Source organism: Pelobates fuscus, chromosome 6 (genome assembly GCF_036172605.1).
Source record: "Pelobates fuscus isolate aPelFus1 chromosome 6, aPelFus1.pri, whole genome shotgun sequence".
NCBI classification, from domain to species: domain Eukaryota; kingdom Metazoa; phylum Chordata; class Amphibia; order Anura; family Pelobatidae; genus Pelobates; species Pelobates fuscus.
This window is the reverse complement of record NC_086322.1, coordinates 258,070,044-258,095,290: the sequence shown is the minus strand read 5'-3', so window position 1 is coordinate 258,095,290 and position 25,247 is coordinate 258,070,044. Positions and strand designations below refer to the sequence as shown.

Genomic DNA, 25,247 nt, shown 5'->3' with positions numbered 1-25,247 from the left:
TGGGAGGTATGCTGTTCATTGTGAATTTTACGCCTGTTGTAGTCTGTGTTACACTCACACATACTAAGCAACGCTAAGTTTTGTTGCTGTGGAGCACTGTGAGTTTTACTGCTGATGAAGACTCTGATACAACAACATACTAAATAACACTGTACGTAGTTGTGGTGTGCACAAGCTTGCTTAGCTCATTGGAGTGGACTTGAATAGGTGGAGACATTTGGGAAGCACTGCTGCTTGTGAGCATGCATCCCATCTGTTACAATGTGATGTATGCCTCCAATCCCCTACCAGTGGGCATCCTGCTTCCGCCCATTGTAAAAGCTGAACTGTGTACCTCTACTGTCTTAGAGGCAATTCACTTAATCACTTCTAATATATAATATATTTATATGTTTATTGGTGCATACAGTAGCTGGTTCTACATTGTAAACTAAAACTACCCTTATGTTCGCAAGGCCCTATGTGGACCGTGTTGTGCCCCCTCTCCTTTGTCTACATATACATGATTAACATTGCATACATAACTAGCCACTCACAAACATTTTAATAACACAACAAACACATACATACAGAATGATCCATCCATACAATCAGCCAAACACACGTACTTACATAACTAGCCACACTCACATACATAACTTTCCACACAGCAATCTAATTAGAAACACACGTGCAAACATAGGCAGACACACACTAGCACACATACACAGAAACACAGTTACACATTGGCATGCGCCACACTAGCACACGCACACTAGCACACAGATACACACTTGCATGCAGACACATACTAGCACACATACACAGACACACAGTTCTAGTGTGTGCTAGAACAAATATACACACTAGCACACACTATAACAAATATACACACTAGCAAACAGGTACACACTAGCATGCAGACACAGTTACACACTAACATGCAGACACACAGTTACACAATAGCATCCAGACACATACTAGCACACATATGAACACAAGCATGCAGACACACACTAGCACAAATATACACACTAGCATGCAGTTACACATTAGCATGCAGACACACACTAGCACAGAGATGAACACTAGCATGCAGACACACAATAGCACAAATATACACACTAGCATGCAGTTACACATTAGCACGCAGACACACACTAGCTAGCAGTTACACATTAGCATGCAGATACACATTAGCACGCAGACACACACTAGCATGCAGATACACATTAGCACGCAGACACACACTAGCATGCAGATACACATTAGCATGCAGACACATACTAGCACACAGATGAACACTAGCATGCAGAGACATACTAGCACATATACAAATATGCTCTCACACAGATGCACGCTAGCACATATGCATAAACATACTAGTAGTCTAGTGCACAGGTATATTAACACCCACTCACACATGCATAAACATATGTGTATACGTTATAATTTTATTGTACATCCCTCTTCACCGCTTGAATCACATTATTTCACAGAGGGAGATGGGTCCATGTGTTGAGCAAGACACAGTACAACCTTCTTCTCCTGCTCCCCTTTGGCATATTGTCCACGGTATCAGTGTTACTATTCGGTGAGTTAGCAACAAACCAGCTTGCACACTGAGGGGCACTGACTGTGGCATTTGGAAGGCCCCAGTTGGTGTGTACCTTAGTGCACGGTCTGTTCACCAATACTAGTATTTGCTGTTAGAGGCCTGACAGTCACTCACATATATTCATTTTCTGACCTCCCACGGTTGAGGGAACGCCAAGCATTGGCCTAACCTTGTGGTCACTTCTGCTACGATGTATTCACTAAACAGCAAATTCTACTGTATTTAAAACCGAATTGCAAAATTTAGGCAAAAACAGCCAAGCTGTGATTACAATTGAGTTGGAGAATTTTTCCGAATCATCTAGTGTTGCCTAAATTCTGCAATTCTGCTTTCACTCTATTACAATTCTCTGTTTAGTGAATAAACTCCTTAAAGTTAAATGTCCATGAATTGCAATTAAATCTTATGTAATTCTCAATTAAATCACATTGCCATCCAGCAATACCAGTGTTTAGAACCCCTGCTGCTTTAACTGTGACTTGCATGGAATTCAGTCTGCAAGTTGACTGTACCTAGGAATGTCCATCCTATGATCCTCAGCCAACACAAACATTGCTCATCCCTTAAAGTTATGTGAGCATCCAAAAATATAAAAAAAAAAGGAGGAGTAGATTCAAGGCATAGCCTCCCAGCTGAGGTGGAAAAGGGCAGTAAGGGAAATGAAAACTATTTATGCAACATAAAGGTGTATCCTGAATACAAAAGAAGGCATAGATTAAATAATGTCTGAGGTTTTACAGCTGGTAGGGAAAATGGCAGGCTGGGTGCGACTTGCTGACTTTGAATCATTGTCTACCTGCTGATCAGGTTTTGAGTGGCACAGGGTCACCGCCTAAAATTTGTCACTTTTTCACCTTATCACAGGCAACACCCAAACTGCCCAAATTCCACTAAACCCAGCAGATCGAGATCATACATGTCATTATATTACCACTGATTAAAGGCTTGAGTCAAAACATTCTGAAAGTTCATTTTTCAGGTTTTTTTTTTCTGCCTACAGCAATGTTTGCTCTGTGTCTTGCAGGGAAACATAGCGCTACTGTGTATAAAGACATTTTTTCTTGCACACGAAAGGTTAAATCTCACTCTGCTTTGAAGAAGGTATTTAACCCTAGATCTCTCATGTCATTCTCCTGACAGCAAAGTAACAGCTAGATTTTAGAACAGGCTAAACAATTGTAGTATCTCATTGCGACCGATCTCCAGTTTAGCAAAGAATTGTATTTTAAATATGGGAAATGTTGGAAAATTAAAAGAAACAATGAAGTAGTTACAACTACATGTCTGTTCGTCCACCCATTGTAAAGCGCTGCGGAATTTGACGGCGCTCTATAAATATCATAATCATAATAATAAAGTGGCCTCATTGGCTCATATTGAAACGAATGCAAGAAAATGTACAGATCTAAGCCAGAATTGCAAATTTTAGGCTAATGTGGCAACAATTTTTGAATTCCTTTGTTGATTATTTCAATGACTAGTTTATTATATAACCACAGTTACTTTACAGACAAGCACTACTGTATGCCCAGGTTAGCTGGAGGGATGATTTCTGAGTGATCACTTTATTTCCAGTTGTCAAATACAAATTCTTCTAGGGAATGTTTGTAGATAATCATGTATTTGAGGTAATTAAAATCAAACGCGGTGTGTCTATAGGAGTAAGACATAATAATAAAGTCTAGGACTGTAAGGGTGGGGGCCTTTTATGCTGTTGCATTCCATAACTAGAGATCAAAAAATTTGAGCTAAACATTTTTTTGATAAAATGTATCTCAGATAATGGATAAAGCTAAGAGGCTGCTGTTGCATGTTCTAAAAGCTTCATACATTGTCTTGTTCCATTCTATCATTCTATGACAGTTATAGATCCATCTCATTCAATGTCACCCACCCTCCATTCTTCAGCACTTACTTGCTGTATTTCGAAGGCGACTTTGTAGGAGACTTTGTCGGAGACTTTGTAGGAGATTTGCTTTGTCCTTTGAACATTTTGGCGTTTACCCCTTCTCGGCGGCTTCTTTTGGGTCCCAAGCCTAAGTCCCTCTGTACGTTGCACCTGAAGAGATGACAGCGACCAGCTGGAGATCTGAAGAGTTGTAGGACAGGACGGTATAGGAGGCGTCAGACTCCTCCCTGGAGATTTTGCCTGTGCGATGGGACCTGACTAAAGACAGAATAGGTGTAAATAACCAGTAAAACCAGTTGGATGGGCCTAAGAGAGGGAGAGACACTAACTTTGTGACCCCACCCAGAGAGACTGTCCCATGAAAACAATTTAAGAGCATTTTTTTTCTGACACTGTAAGTATCTATAAGAAATATGTGCAAATACACTCTTTTGAATTTCTCTGCACACCTTTCTGCAGATGACAATAGCACAGGGGAAATACTCATTGCTGCACTTACCTGTCACTGCCCAGCGGCAGTTAATCCGGGGGCCCAACTTCCGATAGTGTAGGCAAGGTAAACCAGGGTTAAGCTACATCAAGCTATAAACTACTGTGTTAAATAAAATAAAAAACGTAGTAGTGTTTTTATTCCAGTGAATCTACGTGCAGTCTACAGAACCAGAATAACTTTACAGAAGCCGTCAATATTTCGGGCAATCATCACTTATTTTACTTTAGAGTGCTTTTTACGGAAACAAAGAATGATGTCTTTAAAAGGCCAAAATTTATAGAGTAACAAAAAATTAGGTTTTAGTTTTATTAAATTCAAACTGTACTGGCACAGCCTGGCATCATATGCAGATTCAAAATATCCTTGGAATGCTCAAATACATGCAAGGAAATACACACATGGCATGTTGAGCAGATGGTACCACTGGTCACTTACAATGCAGCAAAATCATGTGTTTATGCTCAGATCTGTTACTCACTTCATACATGCACACACCTAAATTAGATTTAGATGGGAAAGAGCGACTGTAATGATCAGAAAGGTAACAGATCCTCCCCTAACCCATGTCATTTGTTGTCACCAAAGTCATAACCCAAATGACATCCTATTACCTTGAACATGCACTAGGGCTGTTTAAAGGACCACTCTAGTGCCAGGAAAACATACTCGTTTTCCTGGCACTAGAGTGCCCTGAGGGTGCCCCCACCCTCAGGGACCCCCTCCCGCCCGGCTCTGGAAAGGGGAAAGGGGTTAAATCTTACCTTTTTCCAGCGCTGGGCGGAGAGATCTCCTCCTGCTCTCCTCCTCCGATCCTCCTCTTCTCCTCCCCGTCGGCTGAATGCGCACGCGCGGCAAGAGCTGCGCGCGCATTCAGCCGGTCACATAGGAAAGCATTCATAATGCTTTCCTATGGACGCTTGCGTGCTCTCACTGTGATTTTCACAGAGAGAATCACGCAAGCGCCTCTAGCGGCTGTCAATGAGACAGCCACTAGAGGACATAGGGGGAAGGCTTAACCCATTCATAAACATAGCAGTTTCTCTGAAACTGCTATGTTTATGAAAAAATGGGTTAACCCTAGAAGGACCTGGCACCCAGACCACCTCATTAAGCTGAAGTGGTCTGGGTGCCTAGAGTGGTCCTTTAAGTGACACGTTCTATTGGCCTGAATACAATGGATTAAAGTAGGCCATTGCAAAAAAATGAAACGTACTATGGACCAAGGTTAGCGCATAACAAGAAAATGCCAATATAAAAATAAAAGTACTCCTCTTTGAAGTTATTGAAACACTGACATGAAAGATGGTTTCTATGAGTCCATCTGATATCTGAAATAGCCAGCTTTTACTCGGCTTCTTCAGAGGAAGCGCCTCTTGTAGATGGATGTCACTAGAGGCATTTAAACCCTGCAATGTTAAGATTGCCATTCCTGCAGAACAGCAATGCTTTACATTGCTGGGTTAAACAGACAGTAGTAACATGGCCACTACCTTGAGATTAAATTACCTGGGTGCCCATAGAGTCCCTTTAAAGGGGTACACGAAAGAAGAAAGGACCACAGGCACTCCAAATTGAAACCGTATGCAGATTTATTAGGAAAAAATGCAACGCCAAGCAACGTTTCGACCAACAAAGGTCTTTTTCAAGCTGGAAAAAGACCTTTGTTGGTCGAAACGTTGCTTGGCGTTGCATTTTTTCCTAATAAATCTGCATACGGTTTCAATTTGGAGTGCCTGTGGTCCTTTCTTCTTTCGTGTATAATTCTGGGATTGCTGGTCCTGATCCGGAGCACCCTTGGCCGCTGGGATTGAGTGCGGTTCCCACCATCTCCTTTAAAGGGGTAGTCTATGTGCAATAAATTCTCTGTTCCACTTTTTGCTCCTTATTTACCATTCTCCACCTCCATAAAGAGGTCGGCTGAGCAGCTTTGTCTTTTAGAGCTCCACATACATGGAATATCCTGCCAGACAATATAAAATCTGTCACCAGTCTGAAGTGCCTGAAAACAGCCCCAACCATCGATATTGAACCAGAAACAGCTGCACTCATTGTTAATTTATAATTGCGTTGTATACATCTATTATATCTATTATACGTGTACCATTGTATTTGTATGCTCCCTGCAGGACATACTTGAAAACGAGAGAAATCTCAATGTATCTTACTTGGTAAATCAAAAATAATTATATACATAAATACAATAATAATTAAATATATAAATCAAATAATTAGCCAGTACTGTAAAAAATGAAACAAAGCATTGAGTAAACTAGATACGATGGAGCTACGCTATTGAAAGCATGTCTCTTGCTTTCTCACACTCAGTCGCCACTTAAATAAAAACAGCACAGCAGAGGTTTTCGGAATCATAGAACCTGTGGCCTGAACGTAGATGTCTAGACAGAGCTGGACAGATATCCCTCCATCCTTTACATAAGCTGTAGCTTTAATTCATCCATCCTTTAGAAGCTTATAAACATCTGCATAACGCTGCTCCTACCTATCTATCCTCGATAATACACAAGTATGTCCCATCCAAGCCACCACCTTCTGTCGAAGATTTGCGTCTTTTCTCTGTTCGTACTCGCACCTCTGACGCCCACCTTCAAGACTTCTCTAGAGCTGCGCCATTCCTATGGAACTCTCTTCCCTGTTCCGTTAGACTCTCACCCATTCTCAGTTACTTCAAAAGATAATTTAAAACTCACTTCTTTAGGAAAGCATATCAATTAAAGTGTTTATAGCTTTCCCTCCCCGTATTTGGTAGCTCACCATGCTTTCTCTCCTGCAACTGTGTAATCCAATAAACTATTTTAGTAAGCTACTTTTTCCCATTCATGAATTACATCCTACCCTTCCTGTGCCACTTTACCCCTCTCCCTCTAGAACATGGGTGCCCAGAAGATAAATCCCCAGATGTTTTAAAACTACAGCTCTCATGGTGCTTTGTCATTCTAACGATATTCTAAATGCTTGCAAAGCATTAATGGGATTTGTAGTTCCACAACATCTGGGGATCTCTTGTTTGGGCACCCCTGCTCTAGAATGTAAGCTCTTTTGAGCATGGCTCTCTACACCCTCTGTTCCTGTGCATCCAACTCGTCTTGTTGCAAATACTTGCCAGTCCACCTGTTGTACAGTGCTACCGAATTTGTTGGCGTTTTATCAATAATATTAATAATAATTCCAGAAGAACTATAGAAGCAATAAGCCAAAGTTTCTCGAACTCTGACCTATCTTTGTGGAACATTCTCTTGTCCAATTCCTTTATATTCTCTGTCTAATGTTTGCCACTTTCTCTATAGCCCAGTATCTATTTCCTCTTTTATTTACCAAGTTGTTTTCTCTTCTGTTTTGTCTATTTTTAGTTGTATCAGTTTTCCTTTCCAAATCTATCTTATCTAGTTCTCATTTCCTTATGCTCTATCTTCCCAGTATTTTCCGTTTATCTTTCAATTTTTTCTCTACCTTCATGCTATGCGATTGCTATTTTGTTTCTGCTATGGCTTTCTGTTCCAATTACCTGTATTCACTGCTGGGGTTTCACCATCAAGGGATCTGTCTTTGCTATCAAACAAATGTCCACCACGGTTCCTCTTTATGATTGTCACATACTGTTCAAATACTTTTAGAATAACTCTCACAGACAGTTACAGAAACACTCTTACATATTTTCATACATTAGTATGTTTATGTATCACCAGCATATTATTCTGCAAGGCTTGACAATTATAAAATTGGGATATTTGAAAGTCCTGCTCAAATAAGCTTACAATCTCTGAGTATTGGGTGACTCTCTCACGTGTCTCTCTTCCATGGGGGTCGATTTAGTGTGTACCCTCAACAAAAAACCCTATTTGAAAAGTTATAAAGCTTTTATTCAGAACTACCCTCGGAGATACCTTAGCAGATTAAATAAAATACATGCCAACCACTAAAGTTTTCCCAAAGTAATAAGAAAAGAAGGACAACAACAAGCAAACAAACAAACAAAATCACAAACCTGCGGAAGGGTCAAGCATTAGAAAATATGATTGCAAAACACCCGTACATTTCTGATCTTACGAAGATCTAGGTCTGTGCTAGCTTGTTCCGCTCCAAATTCTCCAAAAAGGATGTTTTTTTCACATTCTGTGATACAACTCTGAAATAAGCACAACAGATACATAAATAAAGGAGGCCCCATATTGTCATAAGGGATTGATTTATCATTGGTCCCTAGGTCCTCAAAGCCATCAAGATATATACGGTCAAATGCTCATGCTCCCTTACTTCTAGTGGGATCAAGGCGAGGGTGTAATAATATAACAGTGAAGCTAAGAGTCGCCAAGCCCCCTGAATCATATGTTTGCTCCCTGTCCCAATAATAAATAGCCAGGAACACTACTCCCACAACCTGAAGGCCAGTTGCATCCCAGTACAAGGTTTAGAAGAAGAGCAGTGAGCCTTATTTTGCCTGATAATGCGTAGAACCTGCAGAGTCTCATTCTATCTTATTTTAGCAATGTAAGACCCAATAACACAGTGAATTTAAGGATTATTCGGTTTCGTTCATTCTCAATTTTATTCATGTCTTATTCCATTCGTCAGATCAAAAAAAAAACAGTGAATGACAGTCAAACTGAAGGAACTCTATTGGGATTTTTAAATCAAATTGGGTTTTAGTAATATAAACTGTTTTTAAATGTCTTATCTCTGTTGAGCACTGTTCACTAGTGTATTTTTTTTTTCTTTTCAAATAATTTTTATTAAAGTTTTACATATTTGTATAACAACAAGAATATAAACATTGTATTGGGGGTAGGAAGGAAAGGGGAACTTGGAAATGGAAGAGAATAACCATCCAGTATTAAAATAGGCATAACAGTGTATATGGCAAAAAAAATAAATAAAAAATATGTTTTTACATCAATGCACTTTAACCCCTTAACACCGCAGCCAAATGTACAAGTTGTGAACGAAACAAAACGTAAAAAAAACCTGGCATTTGCGCTATATGTCTGTCCAGGGCCGGCCTTAGGCATTTAGACGCCCTGTGCGAAAAATATTCACAGCGCCCCCCCCCCCCCGTCATCCATGTATGCTGTAATGTTTGTGTTGTCTGTGTATGTGATAGTAGGTGTGATGACTGTGTGTGATATGTATGCTATGTGTAATATTTGTAATGGGTGTATTAACAGTGTGTGATATGCGTGTATTGGTTGTATGTGACACACACACACACACACACACACACAGAGTCAGACGGCCATACACACACACAGGCAGACAGTTATACACACACACACAGACACACAAAGGCAGACAGTCTCACACACACACACACACACACAGACACACACAGGCAGACAGTCAGTCATACACACAGACACAGACAGTAATACACACAGACACACACAGAGGCAGACAGTAATACACACAGACACACACAGTCATACACACAGACACACACAGAGGCAGACAGTCATACACACACACACGCAGACAGTCATACACACAGACACACGCAGACAGTCATACACACAGATACACACACACAGACAGTAATACACACAAACACACACACACAGGCAGACAGTTATACACACAGACACACAGAGGCAGACAGTCATACACACAGACAGTAATACACACAGGCAGAGAGTCATACACACACACACAGACAGTAATACACACAGACACACAGAGGCAGACAGTCATATACACAGACACACAGAGGCAGACAGTCACACACACACACACACACACACACAGACAGTAATACACACACACAGGCAGACAGTCATACACACAGACACACAGAGGCAGACAGTCATACACACAGACAGTAATACACACAGGCAGAGAGTCATACACACACACACAGACAGTTATACACACAGACACACAGAGGCAGACAGTCATATACACACACACACAGACAGTAATACACACAGGCAGAGAGTCACACTCACCTGACAATCACACAGTTACCTGTGGAGTTCATTGTGGAGGCAGTGCAGCTCCTGGTGACTGTTTGGTGGGGAAGCAGGGACTCCTTCCTGCTTCCCCTGCAGCAGTTTTCCGGCGCTTTTAGCTCCGCCCCCGCTGCACGGTAAGCTCCGCCCCCGGTGCAAATTTTAAAAAAAAGAATTTTTTATTTTTTTTTAAATCCCGGCCGGCTGTGCGGCCGCACAGCGCCCCCTGCTCCATGGCGCCCTGTGCGGCCGCACAGCTCGCACACCCCTAAGGCCGGCCCTGTGTCTGTCCAACCATAATTCACCTCTTTCATATTAAATGCACCCCCCCTTATTATATATCATTTTATTCAGGGGAAACAGGGCTTTCATTTAATATCAAATATTTAGCTATGAAACATAATTTAATATGAAAAAAATGGGACAAAATAAGATTTTTTTTTATTTTTTTCGTTCTACATGACATTTTAACTGTCAATGTCATAATACTGTTTGCTTTTACTGCAATAAAATACACATATTTGTATTCAGCAAAGTCTCACGTGTAAAACAGTACCCCCTATGTACAGGTTTTATGGTGTTTTGGGAAGTTACAGGGTCAAATATAGCGTGTTACATTTGAAATTTAAATTCGCCAGATTGGTTACGTTGCCTTTGAGACTGTATAGTAGCCCAGGAATTAAATTTACACCCATAATGGCATACCATTTGCAATAGTAGACGACCCAAGGTATTGCAAATAAGCGATGTCCAGTCTTTTTTAGTAGCCATTTGGTCACAAACACTGGCCAAAGTTAGCGTTCGTATTTGTTTGTGTGTGAAAAATGCAAAAAACGCCAATTTTGGCCAGTGTTTGTGACTAAGTGGCTACTAAAAAAGACTGGACATACCCCATTTGCAATACCTTTGGTTGTCTACTATTGCAAATGGTATGCCATCATAGGGGTAATTTTCATTCTTGGGCTACCATAGGGTCATAAAGGCAACGTAAGCAATCTGGCGAATTTTAATGTGAAAAAAATTAAACACAAGCCTTATATTTGACGCTGTAATTTTTGAAAACACCATAAAACCTGTACATGAGGGGTACTGTTGTACTCAGGAGACTTCGCTGAACACAAATATTTGTGTTTCAAAACAGTAAAAAGTATTGCAGCAATAATATCGTCCCTGTAAGTGCTGTTTGTGCGTGAAAAATGCAAAAAACGTCACTTTTACTGGCGATATCATGGTTGTACATTTTACTGTTTTGAAACACTAATATTTGTGTTCAGCGAAGTCTCCCGAGTAAAACAGTACCCCCCATGTACAGGTTTTATGGTGTCTTGGAAAGTTATAGGGTTAAATATAGTGCTAGCAAATTAAATTCCCTATACTTTCGGCATGGGTGGTCAGGCAGGTCCCGCTAATTGTAATTAATTAGGATACCTAATTATGTAAAATTATTACATAAATATATGTGTAGAATTAATATATGTATATATATACATATGTGTATATATACGTATATATATATATATTTTTTTTAAAATATTTTTATTTATATATAGGTATATATATAGTGATATATACGTATATATTTATGTATATAGATATATATATTATTTCGTTCTACGTGTATTTTGATATAAATATATATATATATTAATATCACAATACAGTTAGAACGAAATAAAACACATCTATATATTTTTTAATATTTTATTTTTAATTATTTATTTTATTTTATTTTTTTACGTATTTACATATTAATTTTTTTTATATTATTTATAAATATATATATAACAATAATTATATATATATATTTAATCAGTATCAGTCTACGTGTAATTTGATATTAATATATATATATAATTATATATATATTAATATTAAAATACACCTAGACGGTGTATGTGTGTGTATGTATATGTGTATATATATACTTAGATCATATATATATATAATATATATATATATGATCTAAGTATATATTTTTTTTTTACACTTGTTTAACTCATTTAAATTTTATTTTCAGCCAGCAGGGGGACCAACTGTCATTACAGTTGGTCCCCCTGCTGGCAATGCCTGAGCCAGCTATCCCGGCCATGTGATTGTGAGGTCCTCGCAAGGACCTCACTCTCACATGACCGGGAGGCACCGGAGGAGGAAGATGTGCCGCGGGGGGGCTCCCTGGGAGTCCCCCCAACCGCGATCGCCGGCGTGGGACCACCGGCGACCGGGTAAGTTACTAAAAACCGGAGGGCGTACTATTACGTCCGGCGGCGTTTAGAGCCGCTTTTAAAAGGACGTAATAGTACGCCCTCCGGACTTAAGGGGTTAATAACAAATATGTCAAAGACCATATGCTGTTTTGATTTTTTCTTCCCACTTATCCCAATTGTATTTTAATATTGGGAAACCACGCATATTAGCTCTATGTGATAATTAGTTTGCCTTGTTTTCTAAAATCAAATTAAAAACTTCCCTGAGAGATGGCACATCTTGGGACTTCCAATGTCTAGGTATTTTGTTTGGGGATTTGCTTTTCTGTTTATTATTTTATTACTTTGTTTGCCCTTTATTGATATTGCTAATCATTCACTTATAGAGATCCATTAAAGGAACGCACAAATGAAAAATAAAAATATATATTTTTAGGTTGGAATACAAATCTGTATTTTAAAAACTATAATGCCCTCTGTCCCCCCTCCCCCTCCTACCTCCCTTCCAGCATGTAAAGGGTTAAATACCCCTTTATTTACTCACCTGATTCCAGCACTGATTCCCCTTTGTGCTGGGTTGGTGCTCCGCCCCCTCTGATGTCATCCGATGGGGGGCCTATGGTGCGGCGAGCCCATTAGGCCTTCTCCATAGGAAATCATTGAATCAATGCTTTCCTATGGGAATTTATTTCAGAGCATGAGGACATCCAGCGTAATTAAGCGACCTAAATTCAGGTAAACTCTCTATCAGGAGCACCTCTCCTGGTCAGTGTTTTTTTTTCAGATTGCAATGATTTACATTCCAAGGCTAAGTTGGTCAGGTAGCTGAAGTGGTCTGGGTGACTAGAGTACCTTTAAACGGTTTAGTTTACCAGACCACTAATTTCAAAATTTGTAATGATTACAATCAAGTAAACCCCCTTTTATTTCACGAACAGGAGAGTCTCCTCAATACAGCTCAGCTGCGTTGTGTTTAATCAGATGCTTTTCACGGAGAAGTATTAGGATACATGGCACATGAGTGGTAATCGTCATGAGCTGCGAACAATGTTTCTTATAGTACAGCATTAAAACCAATGATTCTCTTTGAGAACCACCCACACATTGAACTTCTGAGTGAGTAAGGCAGAAAATTAAGGTGGTTTATAAACACTGCCGATTTCTCATTTCACCACTTTAATAAATAAGCCTGAAGGGACATTTAAACCACTTCAGCTACTGTAGTGTCCCTTACATTTAAAGGATCGCTATAGTGTCAGGAAAACAAAGCAGTTTTCCTGACACAATAGTGCCCTGAGGGTACCCCCTCCCGTGGCGCTGAAGGGGTTAAAACCGTCAGCAGCTTACCTTATTCCAGCGCCGGGCTCCCTCGGCGCTGGTGACCTCTCCTCCCCCGCCGACGTCAGTGGAGCCGAATGGCAAGTGCCGCGCACGCATTCAAAGTGTCCATAGGAAAGCATTGATGGAGGCAAAATGTGCCTCCAGCGTCGCAGATGCGCCTCTACTGGCTGTCTGAAAGACATCCACTAGAGGCTGGATTAACCCCAAATGTAAACATAGCAGTTTCTCTGAAACCATGGGCGTAGGAACCCAAAAAAATCTGGGGGGGATAGCATTTTTACTCGCCGGGTATATTCTTATTCCGTAAACTAGGAGTTGTTTATCCCATTGTACAGCGCTACGGAATTTGCAGTCGCTATATAAATGATTAAATAATAACATTAAAGGGTCACTACAAGGAAGGGGTTTTACTTACCCGTATACAGCGCCGGGATCCTCCTGATTAGAACCACCCCTACCCTTCCCATGAATATTAAAACCACCCATACCCCTTCCATGCACAAAAGAACCCCACCTACCCCTTCCACGCATTTTAACCCCCTACCCCTTCCATGCATATTAGTACCCCCTAACCCCTTCCATGCATATTATAACCCACCCTACCTCTTCCATTCATATTAGTACTCCCCTAACCCCTTCCAATAATTTTTCTACCTCCCCCCTCCTCCCATCCATATTAGTAGCCCCCCCTAAACCCTTCCAATTATTTTTCTACCTACCCCTCTCCCCCTATCCTTATTAGTAGCCCCCCTAACCCTTTCCAATTATTTTTCTGCCATGTTAACTAACGCCAGTGCTGGAGTGCCGCCGTGTTTACATTAAAAGGCCTGCAGGGACAGGCTATAGACACCAGAACCACTACATTAAGCTGCAGTGCTTCTGGGGACTATAGTGTTTCTTTAATGTGAGGTAAATTAGAGATTAGTGCCACGAATAATATGCTAGATTGCCTACTTACAACCAGATGAGGATGATGTTGGACTCTAGCTGCAGTCTGGCTCCACTGGTCTGGTGTAGAACAGGCTCTCTGGAGGCTGTTTGTAACTGTGGTCCCAAAAATCAATGTTCTGTGAGAACGGGAATCAGCTCCATTTTTTGGGGGCCCTTTACACAGCTCAAGGTCTGGGTCCCAGGGTCCACTTTCACGTTCCACCAATGAGTTTGTTCACAGGGGGTGGAGTGTGTAGGGGATGTCCTGATATGTGTGTAAGGAATGCATTGTGTGAATCTGTGTTTGTATGTGTAAGGGCTGCAAGGTGTGATTCTGTGTATGTACGGGATGCAGTGTGTGCGTCTGTAAGGGGTGCATTGAGTGTGTGTACGGGGTGCATTGAGTGTGTGTAAGGAATGCATTGTGTGTTTCTGTGTGTGTAAGGATTGCATGATTGTGTGTGTGTGCACGGGGTGCATTGAGTGTGTGTAAGGATGAATTGTGTGTTTCTGTGTGTGTAAGGGTGGCATGATTGTGTGATTGTGTGTGTGTGTGATGGATGTCAATCTCTCTCACTCGTCACTCTCTTTCTCCCCCTCCCTTGTCACTCTCTTTCTCCCCCTCCCTTGTCACTCTCTCTCCCCCTCCCTTGTCACTCTCTCTCTCTCCCCCTCCCTTGTCACTCTCTCTCCCCCTCCCTTGTCACTCTCTCTCCCCCTCCCTTGTCACTCTTTCTCCCCCTCTCTCCCTCCGTCCCCCCCTTGTCACTCACTTTCTCCCCCCCTCGTTTCTTTCTTTCTCCCCCCCCTCCCTCCCTGTCCCCCCTCCCTCCCTGTTTCTCCCCCCCCTGTTTCTCTCCCCCTCCCTCCCTGTTTCTTTCTCCCCCTGTTTCTTTCTCCCCCCCTCCCTGTTTCTTTCTCCCCCCCTACTCCCTCCCTGTTTCTGTCTCCCCCCCTCCCTCCCTGTTTCTTTCTCCCCCTACTCCCTCCCTGTTTCTTTCTCCGCCCCTCCCTCCCTGTTTCTTTCTCCCCCCCTCCCTGTTTCTTTCTCCCCCCCCTCCCTCCCTGTTTCTTTCTCCCCCCCTCCTCCCTGCTTCTTTCTCCCCCTCTCCCTCCCTGCTTCTTTCTCCCCCTCTCCCTCCCTGCTTCTTTCTCCCCCCTCCCCCTCCCTGTTTCTTTCTCCCCCTCTCCCTCCCTGCTTCTTTCTCCCCCCTCTCCCTCCCTGTTTCTTTCTCCCCCCTCTCCCTCCCTGTTTCTTTCTCCCCCCCTCCCTCCCTGTTTCTTTCTCCCCCCCTCCCTCCCTGTTTCTTTCTCCCCCTCCCTCCCTGTTTCTTTCTCCCCCCTCCCTCCCTGTTTCTTTCTCCCCCCTCCCTCCCTGTTTCTTTATCCCCCTCCCTTCTTGTTTCTTTATCCCCCCTCCCTGTTTCTTTATCCCCCCTCCCTCCCTCCCTGTTTCTTTATCCCCCTCCCTCCCTGTTTCTTTATCCCCCCCTCCCTCCCTGTTTCTTTCTCCCCCCCCCTGTTTCTTTCTCCCCCCCTCCCTGTTTCTTTCTCCGCCCCTCCCTCCCTGTTTCTTTCTCCCCCCCTCCCTGTTTCTTTCTCCCCCCCTCCCTCCCTGTTTCTTTCTCCCCCCTCCCTCCCTGTTTCTTTCTCCCCCCCTCCCTCCCTGTTTCTTTATCCCCCCCTCCCTCCCTGTTTCTTTCTCCCCCCCTCCCTCCCTGTTTCTTTCTCCCCCTCCCTCCCTGTTTCTTTCTCCCCCCTCCCTGTTTCTTTCTCCCCCCCTCCCTGTTTCTTTCTCCGCCCCTCCCTCCCTGTTTCTTTCTCCCCCCCTCCCTGTTTCTTTCTCCCCCCTCCCTCCCTGTTTCTTTCTCCCCCCCTCCCTGTTTCTTTCTCCCCCCTCCCTCCCTGTTTCTTTCTCCCCCCTCCCTCCCTGTTTCTTTCTCCCCCCCTCCCTCCCTGTTTCTTTATCCCCCCCTCCCTCCCTGTTTCTTTCTCCCCCCCTCCCTCCCTGTTTCTTTATCCCCCCCTCCCTGTTTCTTTCTCCCCCCTCCCTGTTTCTTTCTCCGCCCCTCCCTCCCTGTTTCTTTCTCCCCCCTCCCTGTTTCTTTCTCCCCCCTCCCTCCCTGTTTCTTTCTCCCCTCTCCCTCCTTGTTTCTTTCTCCCCCTCACCCTCCCTGTTTCTTTCTCCCCCCTCTCCCTCCCTGTTTCTTTCTCCCCCCTCTCCCTCCCTGTTTCTTTCTCCCCCCTCTCCCTCCCTGTTTCTTTCTCCCCCCTCTCCCTCCCTGTTTCTTTCTCCCCCCTCTCCCTCCCTGTTTCTTTCTCCCCCCTCTCCCTCCCTGTTTCTTTCTCCCCCCTCTCCCTCCCTGTTTCTTTCTCCCCCCTCCCTCCCTGTTTCTTTCTCCCCCCCTCCCTCCCTGTTTCTTTCTCCCCCTCTCCCTCCCTGTTTCTTTCTCCCCCCTCCCTCCCTGTTTCTTTCTCCCCCCCTCCCTCCCTGTTTCTTTCTCCCCCCTCCCTCCCTGTTTCTTTCTCCCCCCTCCCTCCCTGTTTCTTTCTCCCCCCTCCCTCCCTGTTTCTTTCTCCCCCCCTCCCTCCCTGTTTCTTTCTCCCCCCTCCCTCCCTGTTTCTTTCTCCCCCCCTCCCTCCCTGTTTCTTCCCCCCCCTCCCTCCCTGTTTCTTCCCCCCCCTCCCTCCCTGTTTCTTTCCCCCCCTCCCTCCCTGTTTCTTTATCCCCCCTCCCTGTTTCTTTATCCCCCTCCCTCCCTCCCTGTTTCTTTATCCCCCCTCCCTGTTTCTTTATCCCCCCCTCCCTCCCTGTTTCTTTATCCCCCCTCCCTGTTTCTTTATCCCCCCCTCCCTCCCTGTTTCTTTATCCCCCTCCGTTTCTTTCTCCCCCCCTCCCTCCCTGTTTCTTTCTCCCCCTCCCTCCCTGTTTCTTTCTCCCCCTCCCTCCCTGTTTTTTTCTCCCCCTCCCTCCCTGTTTTTTTCTCCCCCTCCCTCCCTGTTTCTTTCTCCCCCTCCCCGTTTCTTTCCCCCCTCCCTGTTTCTTTCCCCCTCCCTGTTTCTTTCCCCCTCCCTGTTTCTTTATCCCCCCCTCCCTCCCTGTTTCTTTATCCCCCCTCCCTGTTTCTTTATCCCCCCTACCTGTTTCTTTATCCCCCCTCCCTGTTTCTTTATCCCCCTCCGTCCCTGTTTCTTTATTCCCCCCTCCCTCCCTCCCTGTTTCTTTATCCCCCCCTCCCTCCCTGTTTCTTTATCCCCCCCCTCCCTCCCTGTTTCTCTATCCCCCCCTCCCTCCCTCTTTCTTTATCCCCCCCCCCTCCTTGTTTCTTTCTTCCCCCCTCCCCTACCTGTGTTGTAGCGTGGCCGAGCTGTGTACTGTCCGCGGGTACAGGGAGCTTTTGTTTCCTGTATCCGGCGGACTAACAGGAAGTGCACACTCAGTGTTCACTTCCTGTTAGTCCGGCCGGGTACAGGAGACAGATTCTCCCTGTACCGGCGGACTATACAGGGCTCGGCCATGCTACAGTGAGGGAATGACAGGAGGGAGCGCTGAGCGCTTCCCTCCTGTCAGCCCCTCTCCTCTGGCTGCGCCCGGGCGGTGCGCCCTCATGGACGCACCAGCCCGGGCAGAGCTGCAGCTGCCTGAGGCTCTCTGCAGAGCGCTCGGGCGGCTGCAGCAGAAGGGGGGCCGGCGGAGCTGGGGGGGATTTCCCCATTACCTGTCCCCCCCGCATGATTTGCTGGGGGGGATGCGTCCCCCCCATCCCCCCCGGTTCCTACGCCCATGTCTGAAACTGCTATATTTGCATCTGAAGGGTTAAAACCTGAGGGACCTGGCACCCAGACCACTTCAGTCCATTTAAGTACAGTGACTGTATAGTCAGAAGTAGTCAAGTGAATAAAAATTTGGACAAGTAATAGAAAATATATTTTCATAACTGAACAAACGTTTGGGAATTATGGATGAAGTGCTCTAAATGTATCTTACTATGGGGTGAGTTATTTCAATTGTTTAAAATGTTCCCTTCATTTAACCTAGAAATGGTTTATTATAGTAAAAGACAGAATTTCAACTTGAAAGTATTGTTCCACCTTACATTAAAGGGACACTATAGTCAACAGAACAACTACAGCTTATTGTATTTGTTCTGGTGAGAATAGTCAGTCCTTTCAGGCTTTTTGCAGTAAACACTGTTTTTTCAGAGACAAGGCAGTATTTACATTACAGCATAGGGACAGCTCCAGTGGCCATTCCTCAGATGTTTACTAGAAGTGCTTCCTGTGGCAGGACGGATTTTCAGCATCTCCACTCTCTGCATGGAGACACTGAACATTTCTCATAGAGATGCATTGATTCGATGCATCTCTTTGAGGAGATGCTGATTGGCCAGGGCAACATTTGGCTCCACCCTCGCGTCCACCTCCTTTCCTTTGGGAAAGCATTGTGATTGGCTGAGATTATCACTTCTGATGATGTCAGCCAAGAAGGCAGATCAGGGGCGAAGAATACAGGTAAGATGTTGCTATATTTAGGAGGGAGGAGGGGCAAGGGGCTAGATGGTGTTTTTAACACTATAGGATCAGGAATACATGTTTGTTTTCCTAAACCTATAGTGTTCATTTAACCTTACAAGAACTAGAAGCTAGAATTAGTAGGGCCTTGGAAAATATGAATGGGAGAATATATTAAATTATTTTTTTTTTGTTCATGGTTGTTAAAAATTAATAGGGAAAATATTAAGCAATAATATTTATATATTAAACTGAGTATGGTGAAGCAGAACATAATATGTTTGTAAATGTAATAATTATTGCAGAAATATAAATATTGAGTCAGTGAGGTTCACTTCAGTTAGTTTATTAGCTATTGAAATTACAAGCTTTAACCCCTTAAGGACCAAACTTCTGGAATAAAAGGGAATCATGACATGTCACACATGTCATGTGTCCTTAATGGGTTAAAGAGTACTGTGTTTTCTAGACATTATTTTAATTTAGGATCTAAGTTGTTCTGAAGACTTGCACTCAAATTCAGTTTTTGTACATTCACACTAAAACAAGTCACCCTCTTTTAACAAAGACACTTACAAAAGCCCAATATTGTAGGGAGAGAAAAGAAAGAATCAGAATAGAAACAATGCGGTTGGTGGGTGGTGGGAGACTGACATCCAAGGTGGAATGCAGAACACCAGAACCAAGGAGGTCTTGTGCTTAGAATTTTTAAATCTCTATGTAAACCACAATGTATCTAAATTTAGTATTATATATACAGGGACATTGCATTGCCCAAATAAATAAATACATGATAAATAAATTAAATCACTGTTCTGTAGACATAACTCGAATTAAAGTATGCATGCATACTTGTTATTGGAGTTATATCTAAAAACAGCTTGCAAAAGTTTCAATTCTCTTGTCTGCTGCCTTTGCAAGCCCTCCCATTTTTCTCCAGAGAAGACTTCCTGTAACTGTCCAATCGCAGACTTCCCAATGCAGTTCAATGAGAAGTTTTTGCAAAGCAGGTGCTCTGGGCAATTGCAGCCTCATGAGTTTAGCGCCACTCAGCTAACCAAATTAGGAAGTAACAGGACCTGTTGTCTGACAGCCATTGGGGGTCTAACAAGATTCATTTATAAAAGCACCAATTTCTATTGAAATCTGCACATTTTGTAAAATGAAAAAAGAGGAGACACTCTTTACACATAAAGTACTTCAGCAAGCTAAACCGTATTAGGGCTCTGGAGTGCCTCTTTAATGTTTTAATGGTAATTTAATAAATACAGTAAAATAAATCATAACAAATCCTTTTCACTTCACATATCCTTTTGTCTGAAATATATGTTGTACTATATATTTTTTTACCATTACAAAAATACCTCAAATTAGATAACAATTGTTTTATATTTAGAAAGACATTGCTTTCTGTATAGTAATATTTTGTGCTACCGCTTTTACAATTTACATATTATCTATGCATTGATATTTGTTCTATGAACATACTGTATTCTGCTCTGTACATAGAAATTGGCTTTGTGTACATAGTAAAATGAGCGAGTTTGGCCTTAGCCTATGTATAGGGATTGTACTTTTACTCAGGTAGCCATTAACAGGTATTACCTTGACCCTACTTACATCCCGTGTTTCAGTGCTTTAGGCAGTAGTACTCTTTACCTGTACGGTGTGAGAATCATGTAGTATATGATGTTTTAACCCTACACACATAGCTTCTGCAATGCAGAGAGTATAAGGTATCAGTGAAAAGAAAGTAAAGTCAGTCCCTCCCTGCCTTTACCTGTTCCAATGTTGGGACTTTAGCTTTTCCGTGTCCCTTGTCTCTCCGCCTCCCACATCCTAGCCCACAAAGAAAGCACGCAGGTAATGCAGAATTCGGCTGGAATGATTGGTATGTGTCCAGACCACTGTTCAAGGAGGGAGGGAGGCAAGGTACAGGTGTGGTGTCTCAGGTAGAGAAGAGGTGAGGTACTGGATTAGTGGAGGGGATGGAAGGGAACACAGATTTGGAGACAGGAAGAAAGACCCAGGTATGTGTTGGGAGAGAGGAAGTTCTAACCAGTTTATTGCTACTCTGCAAGCTGGATTGTGAAACAGTTCTATTTAATGATTGTCCTGCCACAGGAATGCACTTATAAATGTTCTAGATAAGAATGCTCTGTCCCCCTGCCCTTCTCTCCTCTGTTATAAACCCATTTTTTTCATATTATTATTATTTAAGCACCAACAAATTCCACAGCGCTGAACAATGGGTGGACAAACAGGCACGTATTTGTAACCAGATGAGTTGGATGCACAGGAACAGAGGGGGTTGAGGGCTCTGCTCAAATGAGGTTGCATGCTAGAGGGAGAGGGGTTAAGTGACACCGAATATTATTCATATTTCTTCTTTACACTTTTATTTTGCTTATATTGTTATTATTATTATTTCTATTCTGTTCTTCATTTTTTAGATTTTAAAATATCTTTAAATTAGGGCATGGCTAAACTGCGTAGACACACCGCTTGTCGGCTCCATTACAGAATCTCTGAATCTATTGAATATCTATGTTTGCACAGCCCGTCCACTCATCATTTAGAAAGGTAAGGCTCAGCTACTTATTGCTGACTTTCTCTATTTTGTGAGTATTATGCAGAGATTATACATGGCTTAATGTGGAGGCCTAGTAGGCCACACAAAGCTTCTTCCTGCGTTGAATGTCACCTAAGGCAAGTGTAGCTATGTTTTCTCTCTGCTGCCTGATTGACTCTGTTAGCTGCGAGCAATCTAACGCTTCTGATTATGTTTCTTTGTCTGCCTGTCATCCTTGTGCCCCCACCCCTTGGGTTGAGGGTTATCCCGGCATGTTCGGCTGCTGCTGGCCCCATATGCTCATTCAGAAGCAGGCAATGGGACATCCAGATGCTATTCTACGTTGTCTGAGTATATTGTGAACTACTGGTCTAGTATTGCCCAATTTGATCCTGGAGGAGCTACAATGTCCTCTGTCCTCTCTTCCATCATTGGAGCATTGTGTCAAGGTTGAACTCCCCAACACGCAAGCTAAAGGACAAGAGAGGCAACCCCAGATAGACGTATTACCGGTCCTTAAAATGGCCGGACTTAACGTGAAGATAAATACAATATAGGAACGTCAGATGAGCCAAAGTCAGGGTTAGAGAAGGAAGAGTAAGCGGTAAACAAAGCCAAGGGTCAAGCAAGATAAGTATAACCAGAAGACAAGCCGAAGTCAGATACCAAAGAAACACAAGTTAACAGAACACACTCTCAGGCTACAAGAAACCACGACAGGGCAAGGAAGTGATGTAAGAAGGAGGTATAAATAGGGCTAGGTGAGATCTGATAGGTTAGGGATAGAATAGGGTAGTATATAAATAGAGAACAATTACCTGGTACTATCCCTTTAAGTATTTCGGGACAAGCCACGCGCACCCATGACGGAAACAGTGCGCGCACGCAACGCCGGCCAGAGGTCCACACATTCTAGCAGAACAGGAGGGACGGCAGGACTGGAGCGGCGCAGGCCGCAAGGAGGTATGACACATTGCCCGGGGTGTCTGAGCTGTCTCCATCTTTTGGGTTTTGGAAGGAGGGCCCAGAGTGCGGTGGTTATCCTGCTTTAAACCCTGCTCTTGAGCAGGAGATCTGGCGGCCCAGTGAGATGTGAGACACTGTGCAGGTACCTGTTAAACCTTGGAGTGCATTGCCTAGGCAGAGGGAGCTCCATTACACAGAGGCCTTAGAGTTCCTAACGGGGTACCCTTCAGACTGTTCCAGTATCTCTGGGAGCCTGATGTGTGGTCGGTATCAACTTCAGAAGCTGCTTCATGAGCTATGGAATACTGAATCCATTCTTACAAAGTTGCCTTGATAGTCATAGAGTAATTTGCTTCTTGTTTATATCTTTTTCACCTCGGTGTGTTTTACTCTTATGTCTTCTTCTTATAGCCAGAAGGCATATGTTTTCGAGATATATATATTTTCTGTATTATTTAGGGCAGCATCCATTCTATGGTGTATGTTTTCACATTAAATGCATCAATGATACATCCCAATTTTATGTATGTATTATATCTTACTCAAATGTAAGCATGTCGTGGTCTTTCAGGCTATGGCTCTCTTCAGTGGAGCAAGGCCTCAGGCCTAGTCATATATGGGGTGAACCCCCTTTTATATTTACATACTACTGGTACGCTGTATCCACTATACTGCCCCTGCTGACTCCCATGCACCTGAGGGCTTACAAGCCTGGCTATGTGCCGCAATGGTGGACTTGCTGGTTGAAGGCCCCCTTGCCATGCACAGGGACACCCCTCCTACCCCTGCAGTACACACACCCGGCACCTTTGGTGCTCAGGTACTTGACTCAGGCAGTTCCCTCCGCTCTGCGGACATGGGCACCACGCGTAAGACCTTGAACAGGTCATGGTGCTGTCACTGGAATGGCCCACTAAAGTGGAAACAAGCTGGAAGGTAACGTGTATTTCAGTTGAATGACCCAGGTGGGTCCTTGAACGAACCTCACGCTACGTGAAAGAGACTATTCTGGGCTCCTCTCTGACTGGTTCGCTGAGGGCTCCTGCGGCTACTGCCGGCACCCCAGGAGAAATCTTGGACCCCTCAGGTCACCCACCCGATCTACGTCATCTCATACATCCTTGCGCCGCAGAATGGGCTCCCCCAGACCGCATCGTAGAATTTCTCAGTTATTGGCTTTGCTGCAATTTGGACAAGGAGGTCCGGGCAAAGCTTTGGGCTGCATGCCCCGTTCGACACTGCCGGATAAGGTGGCCTTACCCCTGATTTTGACCTGTGTTCTGCATGACGAGATCTGAGAAGGAACAGGGCCTACGCTCAGCCCAGGATAGACTGTTCGATCTCAGTGGACTGTTGACACAAGTTTTCCTTAGGGCGCATAATGCCCTAAATGGTGGAGCTCCAGGTGACGCCCATCTCCTTCGGGAGTGGGCTCAAAGGGCTAGTTGTCTCCTGGGTAATACCAATGTGGCCCTCAACTCAGAACGCCGCAAGGCAACCCAGTACAAGCTGATTGGCAAGCTGCCAGATTTGGCCTCCAAGGAATCAAGTCCAGATGCCAAAGAACTGCTCTTCGAAGACTCCATCATGAAGGAATTGGACCGTCACGTTTCCACTTCTACGTCTCGCTTTTTTCCTTAGTGGAAGGCCATCACTGGAAATCTGTGGGTTCTACAGACAGTGTCTGGATTCCGGATCGATTTCGTTGAACCTCCGATAAAGGCCTCCGATCCACGGTCGATACATATGGACAAGAGTACTTCCGACATGGCCCGTCTTGTTTCCTGGGCTATATTTTCCTGATAAGGAAGAAACCAGGAGGCTTCCGCCCTGTGATCAAGCTGCATGCCCTCCGCGCATATATCGTCTCCTGACATGTCAAGATGGAGGGCATCCATCTCCTCAGGGACCTGCTTTGAGAGAGAGACTGATCCTCCCGACTGGATCTAAGGACGCTTATGTCACGGTACCGATCCACTACCAGGACAGGTGTTTTCCTCCAGTTCCTCTGACAGGGAGGCATCTGGCAGTGCACTTGCCTTCCGTTCGGCCTCAGCTCGGCCCTTTGGTATTTCACCTGGGTGTTGAAGTCAGTCAGGGAGACTATGAGGGCCAGAAGGATCAGGTCAATCATCTCTCTGGACAGGGAGGCATCTGGCAGTGCACTTGCCTTCCGTTCGGCCTCAGCTCGGCCCTTTGGTATTTCACCTAGGTGTTGAAGTCAGTCAGGGAGACTCTGAGGGCCAGAAGGATCAGGTCAATCATCTCTCTGGACAATATTCTATTGATGGCACAAGATCCAGCCGTCCTGCATTGGTAGATGGTGACAGGAAGACTCTGGACTCTGGAACAGTTTGTGGGGCCATTCGCTATTCGAATGTTTCACCACAGGGATAAGTCATTGCTTGCTGTTTCTACACATGGACAATGTCTCAGCTGTCCGCTACGTAAACCAGTTGGGGGTTTCCATTCCAAACCTCTGTCGGATCAAACAAGGGATCTCTACCAGTATTGTCTGGGCAAGAACTTATCGCTTATAACGGGATACCTTTCGGGCCGGGACAATCTAATGATGGACAGTTTTTTTCTCGATGGTGGAGAGACGCCAGCGTTTCGCAACTACATCATCTGGCGTTCCAGATGCTGGACTTCCGTTGAGGTCCCCTCTGGGGCGTATGCGTTTTCCCCTTTTCTTCATGACATTCTTCGGTCATTACATTGGATCAAGCTCCTGATTACGCCGCTTTGGAGGAGTCAATTGTGGTT

General features: G+C 44.0%; 1 protein-coding gene across 1 annotated transcript in view; it reads right to left on the bottom strand.

Moving 5' to 3' along the window:
* The window catches only part of EVPL (envoplakin), a 73,132-nt gene extending 52,185 nt beyond the window's left edge, over nt 1-20,947 (bottom strand). The window contains exons 1-3 of the mRNA XM_063459023.1: nt 20,724-20,947; nt 8,003-8,143; nt 3,513-3,764 (exon numbers count right to left, since the gene is read on the bottom strand). Of these exons, the coding sequence (XP_063315093.1) occupies nt 3,513-3,589 (77 nt within the window). The 5' untranslated portion in view covers nt 3,590-3,764; nt 8,003-8,143; nt 20,724-20,947. The remainder of the gene's footprint in view (nt 1-3,512; nt 3,765-8,002; nt 8,144-20,723) is intronic.
* Nucleotides 20,948-25,247: the final 4,300 nt, after the last annotated feature.